Source organism: Notolabrus celidotus, unplaced genomic scaffold (genome assembly GCF_009762535.1).
Source record: "Notolabrus celidotus isolate fNotCel1 unplaced genomic scaffold, fNotCel1.pri scaffold_526_arrow_ctg1, whole genome shotgun sequence".
Lineage (NCBI taxonomy): Eukaryota > Metazoa > Chordata > Actinopteri > Labriformes > Labridae > Notolabrus > Notolabrus celidotus.
The window spans coordinates 1-10,000 of NW_023260327.1; the positions used below are offsets into that span (position 1 = coordinate 1).

A 10,000-nucleotide genomic window follows, 5' to 3' on the forward strand; every position below is an offset into this window, starting at 1 on the left:
ACACACACACACACACACACACACACACACACACACACACACACTGAGGTGACATCACTCTCTGCCCCAATGACATCACTTCCTGTCCCTCAGGTTCAGCGATTTGTTTGCTCTGGCGGAGGAGTACGAGGACTCTCAGGCCAAGCCTCCAAAGTCTCGCCGTAAGGCCCCCGCCACCTCGCCGCGCTCACGCAAAGGAGCGGCTCCGCCCACCAACAACGAGGAGGAGAGCGCCTCCAGCAGCGCCTCGGTACGTCACACCCCCCTTAAACAGAGTCCTCAGAGAACTGATCCCTCACACAGGGAGTCAGGGTCCTCAGAGAGCTGATCCCCCACACAGGGTGTCAGGGTCCTCAGAGAGCTGATCCCTCACACAGGGTCTCAGGGTCCTCAGAGAGCTGATCCCTCACACAGGGGGTCAGGGTCACATGGTTGATGCAGGACCTCATAAACCACGTGACCATGCTGGTCTCAGATCTCATATCAGACAGATAGGTATCGGACTTTACTAGACCAGACCATGTAAGACATCAGGTCAGGACCTTGTAAATCATGAGGTCAGGCAGATGAGGTTGTGAAGATAATGACATCATTGTGATGATGTCATGTGTGTGATGACATCATTGTGATGATGTCATGTCTGATGACGTGATTGTGATGATGTCATGTCTGATGACATGGTTGTGATGATGTCATGTGTGTGATGACATCATTGTGATGATGTCATGTCTGATGACGTGATTGTGATGATGTCATGTCTGATGACATGATTGTGATGATGTCATGTCTGATGACATGATTGTGATGATGTCATGTCTGATGACGTCATGTCTGATGACGTCATTGTGATGATGTCATGTCTGATGACCTGATTGTGATGATGTCATGTCTGATGACATGATTGTGATGACGTCATGTCTGATGACGTCATTGTGATGATGTCATGTGGTCTGGTTTCAGGAGGAGGAGGACTCGAAGCCCAAAGCCCCGAAGAGGAAGAGGAAAGGCTCGTCAGCGGTTGGCTCTGACAGCGACTGATGGACTCTCTGAACCAATAAGACGCTCTGACCACTGGAAGAGGCCCCACCCCCTTTATCATGACAAGCACTTTCTACCAAGGGAGGGGCGGGGCTCTGAGACGCCACGCGCTGTAAATCCTGGTGACCAAGTGACTTTTTCACGATGCCACCGTTTCCACGGAGACGGGACCTGGCTGGTCGCCGTGCGGCTGATCTCCCATGATGCACTGGGAGGAAATGAACATACTGAAACCAGCACAGACATTTTAACTGAGGACATGAAGATGCTGAGTGTTTGTGGGGTATTCTTTTCTTTTTTTAAAGTTTCTTTTCTTTTGGCGGGGCGGCTGGACTCTTATTGTGGAGGAGGCTCACTTCCTGCTGTTTGTAGCAGCTCCTTCCTGTTTGTCCCGCTGCAGTAAAACCCCGACCTGTTGTGAACTTCATGTTGGAACAAGTCTTCATATAAAACCTGAAGTTTGTCTCGTGTTGACATCTGTCCGTCACATCATGAGGGGGCGGGGTCAAACCGCTGGAGGGGGCGGGGTCAAACATTTAAAGAAGCAGTACAACCATTTTTACTGATGTTTGTGACGATCAATAAATCTGTTAACCTCTCAGGGAGCGCACACGGGTCATATGAGGTCATGAGAGCGCCACAGACACACGGTTAGACATGAGGAGTGAAGGTGAGGAGGGAAGGAGAGGAGTGAAGGAGAGGAGTGAAGGTGAGGAGTGAAGGTGAAGGTGAGGAGTGAAGGAGAGGAGTGAAGGTGAGGAGTGAAGGAGAGGAGTGAAGGTGAGGAGTGAAGGAGAGGAGTGAAGGTGAGGAGTGAAGGAGAGGAGTGAAGGAGAGGAGTGAAGTTGTAGGTGAGGAGTGAAGGAGAGGAGTGAAGGAGAGGAGTGAAGTTGTAGGTGAGGAGTGAAGGAGAGGAGTGAAGGTGAGGAGTGAAGGAGAGGAGTGAAGGAGAGGAGTGAAGGTGAGGAGTGAAGGAGAGGAGTGAAGGTGAGGAGTGAAGGAGAGGAGTGAAGGAGAGGAGTGAAGGTGAGGAGTGAAGGAGAGGAGTGAAGGAGAGGAGTGAAGTTGAAGGTGAGGAGTGAAGGAGAGGAGTGAAGGAGAGGAGTGAAGGTGAGGAGTGAAGGAGAGGAGTGAAGGAGAGGAGTGAAGGTGAGGAGTGAAGGAGAGGAGTGAAGGTGACGGTGAGGAGTGAAGGAGAGGAGTGAAGGTGAGGAGTGAAGGAGAGGAGTGAAGGAGAGGAGTGAAGGTGAGGAGTGAAGGAGAGGAGTGAAGGTGACGGTGAGGAGTGAAGGAGAGGAGTGAAGGTGAGGAGTGAAGGAGAGGAGTGAAGGAGAGGAGTGAAGGAGAGGAGTGAAGGTGAGGAGTGAAGGAGAGGAGTGAAGGTGAGGAGTGAAGGAGAGGAGTGAAGGAGAGGAGTGATGGTGAGGAGTGAAGGAGAGGAGTGAAGGAGAGGAGTGAAGGAGAGGAGTGATGGTGAGGAGTGAAGGAGAGGAGTGAAGGAGAGGAGTGAAGGTGAGGAGTGAAGGAGAGGAGTGAAGGAGAGGAGTGAAGGTGAGGAGTGAAGGAGAGGAGTGAAGGTGAGGAGTGAAGGAGTGAAGGTGAGGAGTGAAGGTGAGGAGTGAAGGAGAGGAGTGAAGGTGAGGAGTGAAGGAGAGGAGTGAAGGTGAGGAGTGAAGGAGAGGAGTGAAGGAGAGGAGTGAAGGTGAAGGTGAGGAGTGAAGGAGAGGAGTTAAGGAGAGGAGTGAAGGAGAGGAGTGAAGGTGAGGAGTGAAGGAGAGGAGTGAAGGTGAGGAGTGAAGGAGAGGAGTGAAGGTGAGGAGTGAAGGAGAGGAGTGAAGGTGAGGAGTGAAGGAGAGGAGTGAAGGTGAGGAGTGAAGGTGAGGAGTGAAGGAGAGGAGTGAAGGAGAGGAGTGAAGGTGAGGAGTGAAGGAGAGGAGTGAAGGAGAGGAGTGAAGGTGAGGAGTGAAGGAGAGGAGTGAAGGTGAGGAGTGAAGGAGAGGAGTGAAGGAGAGGAGTGAAGGTGAGGAGTGATGGTGAGGAGTGAAGGAGAGGAGTGAAGGAGAGGAGTGAAGGTGAGGAGTGAAGGTGAGGAGTGAAGGAGAGGAGTGAAGGAGAGGAGTGAAGGTGAGGAGATAAGGAGAGGAGTGAAGGTGAGGAGTGAAGGAGAGGAGTGAAGGAGAGGAGTGAAGGTGAGGAGTGAAGGAGAGGAGTGAAGGAGAGGAGTGAAGGTGAGGAGTGAAGGAGAGGAGTGAAGGTGAGGAGTGAAGGTGAGGAGTGAAGGAGAGGAGTGAAGGTGAGGAGTGAAGGTGAGGAGTGAAGGAGAGGAGTGAAGGTGAGGAGTGAAGGAGAGGAGTGAAGGTGAGGAGTGAAGGAGAGGAGTGAAGGAGAGGAGTGAAGGTGAGGAGTGAAGGAGAGGAGTGAAGGAGAGGAGTGAAGGAGAGGAGTGAAGGTGAGGAGTGAAGGTGAGGAGTGAAGGAGAGGAGTGAAGGTGAGGAGTGAAGGTGAGGAGTGAAGGAGAGGAGTGAAGGAGAGGAGTGAAGGTGAGGAGTGATGAACCAGCTTTGACTAGATGAATCGTTTGTCCACAGGGGGGTGCCACAACAACACACACACACACACACACACACACACACACACACACACACACACACACACACACACACACACACACACACACACACACACAACACACGCTGCTGCTGCTCTGAGGACTCTGATTGGCTGATTGGATCCACCTGCTGCTGCTGATATAAACCACAGACACACCTGTCCCACATCCTTTGACTGACTCACAGGTAAGAGGACTCTACTGATCCAGACCAGCTCATCAGGACCATCAAAATCTAGATTCAGGTCAGTGAGTCCAGCTCGTGGTTCTGGTCTGAGTCCAGCTCGTGGTTCAGATATGAGTTCAGCTTGAGAAAGACGAAAGATCCTGGTCCTCCTGAGTTTACATCAGGTCCTGGATCTGAGTCTTCGAGGTCTCTGTGGGTTTGTTAGTGCAGCTGATGACTCTGGTTCTGACCCGGTCTCTGTCTCCTGCAGATCCCCATCATGGCTGCTGGATCTTTGAGGAATCTGGTTCTGACTCCAGAGCGGATCCCGGGCTTCTTCGTCCCCTCCCGCAGCCCATTCCTCTCCCCACGACTTCGCCGGACCTCACCGGACCGGACCAGACTTCTGTCTGACCACGATGACGGCAGTCTAGGATCCAGTCCTCCTGCAGACCCTCGGTCCAGAAACCTGCTCCGCCTGCCCACACCCCGGGTCAGACGTCCCCGACGCCCTGATGGGGCAGAGTCTGCAGACGTGGACCTGACGACGCGTGCTGCCTTGTCGATGCCCCACGTGGGAAAGGGAACCACGCCGTACGGCTTCCGGGCCGTGCTGGCTGCGAGCCCCTGCACGAGCCGGCGGGAGTCCCTGTTCCACCGGAACAGACCGGTGATGGTGACGGTGACCGCCAGTGACCCGCAGGACTCGGAGGCTCCGACCCCCCCCCCGCCCTCCTGCTGGTCCTGGCAGGTCCCGGCATTGCATGCAGCCTGTCAGGGCTCTGGGTCTGCAGGTGATGAAGGAGCTGAAGAGACCTGCAGCCATGCTGAAGGCTCTAAGCCCCGCCCACAGGAGGTGACACTGACGTGTGTGTGTGTGTGTGTGTGTGTGTGTGTGTGTGTGTGTGTGTGTGTGTGTGTGTGTGTGTGTGTGGTGTGTGTGTGTGTGTGTGTGTGTGTGTGTGTGTGTGTGTGTGTGTGTGTGTGTGTGTGTGTGTGTGTGTGTGTGTGTGTGTGTGTGTGTGTGTGTGTGTGTGTGTGTGTGTGTGTGTGTGTGGTGTGTGTGTGTGTGTGTGTGTGTGTGTGTGTGTGTGTGTGTGTGTGTGTGTTAATGTTTTTATTAAAGTGTCTGAAAGGATTGTGACCTTTGACCTCTGTATGATTTGATTTTATCCACATTTCCTGTCTGTCGAGCTGTCCTTTCAAAATAAAAGACTAAACATTTTAATTAAAAACTAACAGCCCAACATTTTATTTATTTATTTGACCAGGTGAAAATGTTTGTAAATAAACATGTAAATAAACATGTGAATGTTGTTTAAGGCGCCATTTTAAACAGAATCTCTGGAGAGAGATAATTAAAAGCCGACAGGGAGAAGCGTGTGTCTGCGCACGCGCACTGAGGACTGAACTTCAGGCCCCTCCCCTCAGTGGTTAGTTACCATAGTACCTGTGGTGGTGACGCCGTGACTCCTCCCTCACAGTAGGTGGCGCTCACGCGCCTGAAGGCTGAGTTTTCCCGCCATGACACACAAAGAAGAGCCTGAAAGAAGGCGGTGACGTCACTCCGGATATGTAGTTTTAACCGTGGCTCTAACGCGCAGGCGCGGCGGCTCTTCGTAGTAGTGGCGGGTAAGTTTCTGTTGTGGTTCTTTGTGAACCCGGCCCTCAAGACACCAAGACCGGGTCTGTACTGAGCCTATTGTACTGTCGGTGAGTCAGAGTCCGGGTCCGGGTCCGGGACCCATCCGGCTCTGTGATGCTAAAAGCTAGCTGGTAGCATGTTAGCATGTTAGCATACAGAGAGCAGAGGATAAACACAGAGCAGGGTCCGGGTCCGGGTCCAGGTCCAGATCCGGGTCCAGGTCCACGACCACCTGTGATCCTCAATCTTTATTTGTATAGCGCCAAATCACAACAAACCTTATCTCAAGACTCTTTCAAACAGAGCCGGTCTAGACCACTCTGTCAAATCCTGAACAGAGACCCAAGACCAAGACCGGGTCAGTCTGACCCTGAATCCCCCATGAGCATCGACCTGACCCCCCTGACTTTATCAAGCAGCTTTAATATGATCTGTTCGATTATCCTGAACGAGTCTCTGTAAGGGTCTGATCAGATCTTTAAAGGATCCGGATCCATGAAGGGTGGACTTTAATGTGACGTCTCCAGTCTGAGCACTGAATACAGCCCACTTGTGTCCAGGTCCAGGTCTAGGTCCAGATGTGGTTTTACTTGAACTCTAATGATGATGACAGGTCCAGGTCCAGGTCCAGGTCTAGGTTCAGCTGCGGTTTTACCTGAACTCCTAATGATGATGACAGGTGCAGGTCCAGGTCTAGGTCCAGCTGTGGTTTTGTAGTCTCTGAGAGCTGACAGTTCCAGGTCCAGGTCTAGGTTCAGCTGTGGTTTTACCTGAACTCTAATGATGATGACAGGTGCAGGTCCAGGTCTAGGTCCAGCTGTGGTTTTACTTGAACTCTAATGATGATTCCAGGTCCAGGTCCAGGTCTAGGTTCAGCTGTGGTTTTACCTGAACTCTAATGATGATTCCAGGTCCAGGTCTAGGTTCAGCTGTGGTTTTACTTGAACTCTAATGATGATTCCAGGTCCAGGTCCAGGTCCAGGTCTGGGTTCAGCTGTGGTTTTGTAGTCTCTGAGAGCTGACAGGTCCAGGTCCAGGTCTAGGTTCAGCTGTGGTTTTACCTGAACTCTAATGATGATGACAGGTCCAGGTCCAGTTCCAGGTCCAGGTCCAGGTCTAGGTCTAGGTTCAGCTGTGGTTTTACCTGAACTCTAATGATGATGACAGGTCCAGTTCCAGGTCCAGGTCCAGGTCCAGGTCCAGGTCCAGGTCTAGGTCTAGGTTCAGCTGTGGTTTTACCTGAACTCTAATGATGATGACAGGTCCAGTTCCAGGTCCAGGTCCAGGTCCAGGTCCTGGTCTAGGTTCAGCTGTGGTTTTACCTGAACTCTAATGATGATGACAGGTCCAGTTCCAGGTCCAGGTCTAGGTTCAGCTGTGGTTTTACCTGAGCTCTAATAATGATGACAGGTCCAGTTCCAGGTCCAGGTCTAGGTTCAGCTGTGGTTTTACCTGAACTCAAATAATGATGACAGGTCCAGTTCAAGGTCCAGGTCCAGGTTCAGCTGTGGTTTTACCTGAACTCTAATAATGATGACAGGTCCAGTTCCAGGTCCAGGTCTAGGTTCAGCTGTGGTTTTACCTGAACTCTAATAATGATGACACGTCCAGTTCCAGGTCCAGGTCTAGGTTCAGCTGTGGTTTTACCTGAACTCTAATAATGATGACAGGTCCAGTTCCAGGTCCAGGTCTAGGTTCAGCTGTGGTTTTACCTGAACTCTAATGATGATGATGGTTTGTTGACTCCGCCCCTTCCTGATGATGTCACTCTTTCAGAGGTCATGATTCTCCGGGATGAACCCGTTTCACAAACGCCTCAAACTCAGTCCCAACAGTTCCCGCCCCCCAGCTGGATCGCCACGACCCGACCCTCAGCTGCCCTCCCATGATGCTTTGCTGCAGCCTCCACCAGCTCCTGCAGGGGGCGGAGCTAGAGAGGAAGAGGAGGAGGAGGAAGGATACCTGCTGGTGGAGGAAGACACCACTGACTCCAGCCTCATCATCACCATGGGTAACACACACACACACACACACACACACACACACACACACACACACACACACCTGTCTGACTGACCTGTCTGTCTCTCACCTGTCTGTCTCTCACCTGTCTAACTGACCTGTCTGTCTCTCACCTGTCTGACTGACCTGTCTGTCTCTCACCTGTCTGACTGACCTGTCTGTCTCTCACCTGTCTAACTGACCTGTCTGTCTCTCACCTGTCTGACTGACCTGTCTGTCTCTCACCTGTCTGACTGACCTGCCTGTCTCTCACCTGTCTGACTGACCTGTCTGTCTCTCACCTGTCTGTCTCTCACCTGTCTAACTAACCTGTCTGTCTCTCACCTGTCTGACTGACCTGTCTGTCTCTCACCTGTCTGTCTCTCACCTGTCTAACTGACCTGTCTGTCTCTCACCTGTCTGACTGACCTGTCTGTCTCTCACCTGTCTAACTAACCTGTCTGTCTCTCACCTGTCTGACTGACCTGTCTGTCTCTCACCTGTCTGACTGACCTGTCTGTCTCTCACCTGTCTGACTGACCTGTCTGTCTCTCACCTGTCTAACTAACCTGTCTGTCTCTCACCTGTCTGACTGACCTGTCTGTCTCTCACCTGTCTGTCTCTCACCTGTCTGTCTCTCACCTGTCTAACTGACCTGTCTGTCTCTCACCTGTCTAACTGACCTGTCTGTCTCTCACCTGTCTAACTGACCTGTCTGTCTCTCACCTGTCTGTCTCTCACCTGTCTGTCTCTCACCTGTCTAACTGACCTGTCTGTCTCTCACCTGTCTGACCTCACTGTCTCTCAGAGGACAGTCAGGTGGGGGGGAAGGCCGTGAGGAGGAGGTCGGGGAGGAAGAGGAAGAAGAAACCGACAGAGGAGGGAGTTGATGGGGGCGTGGCCTCAGAGAGCGAGGAGGAGGCGGAGTCTACAGTTGATATGGAGATTGGCAGACGGCTGGACCAATCACTGGAGACCAAGTCCAAACAGCACAACCTGACCACGGTCAATGTCAGGAACATCATCCACGTGAGTTCAGACCCCAGCTGAACTCAGACCAGCTAATCCAGGACCAGCTGATCCAGGACCAGCTGATCCAGGACCAGCTGATCCAGGACCAATTGATTAACAGTACATGCCTCTGACCCTGAGCTGTTTGACCTTTGACCTACAGGAAGTGATCACTAACGAACACGTGGTGGCCATGATGAAAGCTGCCATCAACGAGACCGAGGCCATCCCTCCCTTTGTGAGTGCCGTCCAATCAGGACACAGCAGACTGATCCCAGTCAGATCACACTGATCCAGTCAGACCAGTATCAGACTAATGAGGTGTTGTTTGTTTGTTTGTTTGTTTGTTTGTTTGTTTGTTTGTTTGTTTGTTTGTTTGTCTGTTTGTTTGTTTGTTTGTTTGTCTGTTTGTTTGTTTGTTTGTTTGTTTGTTTGTTTGTTTGTTTGTCTCTAGGAGCCGAAAATGACTCGATCCAAATTTAAAGAAGTGGTGGAGAAAGGAGTGGTAAGTCTGTCTCACCTGTCTCTGTCTCACCTGTCTCTCTGTCTGTCTCACCTGTCTCTGTCTCACCTGTCTCTGTCTCACCTGTCTCTGTCTCACCTGTCTCTGTCTCACCTGTCTCTCTCCGTCTGTCTCACCTGTCTCTGTCTCACCTGTCTCTGTCTCACCTGTCTCTCTGTCTGTCTCACCTGTCTCTGTCTCACCTGTCTCTGTCTCACCTGTCTCTCTGTCTCTGTCTCTCTGTCTCACCTGTCTCTCTCTGTCTCTCTGTCTCTGTCTCACCTGTCTCTCTGTCTCTGTCTCTCTGTCTCTGTCTCACCTGTCTCTGTCTCACCTGTCTCTCTGTCTCTGTATCACCTGTCTCTCTGACCTGTCTCTCTGTCTCTGTCTCACCTGTCTCACCTGTCTCTCTGTCTCTGTCTCACCTGTCTCTCTGTCTCTGTCTCTCTGTCTCTGTCTCATCTGTCTCTCTGTCTCTGTCTCACCTGTCTCTCTGTCTCTGTCTCACCTGTCTCTCTGTCTCTGTCTCACCTGTCTCTGTCTCACCTGTCTCTCTGTCTCTGTCGCACCTGTCTCTCTGTCTCTCTGTCTCTGTCTCACCTGTCTCTCTGTTTCTGTCTCACCTGTCTCTCTGTCTCTGTCTCACCTGTCTCTCTGTCTCTGTCTCATCTGTCTCTCTGTCTCTGTCTCACCTGTCTCTCTGTCTCTGTCTCACCTGTCTCTCTGTCTCTGTCTCACCTGTCTCTGTCTCACCTGTCTCTCTGTCTCTGTCTAACCTGTCTCTCTGTCTCTGTCTCACCTGTCTCTCTGTCTCTGTCTCTCTGTCTCTGTCTCACCTGTCTCTCTGTTCCTGTCTCTCTGTCTCTGTCTCACCTGTCTCTCTGTCTCACCTGTCTCTGTCTCACCTGTCTCTCTGTCTCTGTCTCACCTGTCTCTCTGTCTCTGTCTCACCTGTCTCTCTGTCTCTGTCTCACCTGTCTCTGTCTCACCTGTCTCTCTGTTTCTGTCTCACCTGTCTCTCTGTCTCTG

The 10,000-nt window shown here is 51.8% G+C and overlaps 1 protein-coding gene and 1 long non-coding RNA gene across 2 annotated transcripts in view; both read left to right on the top strand.

Annotated features, from left to right (window-relative positions):
* Positions 1–94: 94 nt before the first annotated feature.
* On the top strand, positions 95–1,501 carry LOC117809892. Its single transcript, XR_004630636.1, has 2 exons — positions 95–250; positions 961–1,501. It is a non-coding gene; the product is annotated as an uncharacterized LOC117809892 (long non-coding RNA).
* A 3,787-nt stretch (positions 1,502–5,288) lies between these two features.
* Positions 5,289–10,000, top strand: part of LOC117809891 (GON-4-like protein) — a gene marked incomplete at its 3' end in the record, with an annotated part of 9,840 nt that continues 5,128 nt past the window's right edge. The window contains exons 1-5 of the mRNA XM_034679402.1: positions 5,289–5,444; positions 7,234–7,468; positions 8,267–8,487; positions 8,633–8,707; positions 8,924–8,974. Coding sequence (XP_034535293.1) covers positions 7,252–7,468; positions 8,267–8,487; positions 8,633–8,707; positions 8,924–8,974 — 564 coding nt within the window. The remainder of the gene's footprint in view (positions 5,445–7,233; positions 7,469–8,266; positions 8,488–8,632; positions 8,708–8,923; positions 8,975–10,000) is intronic.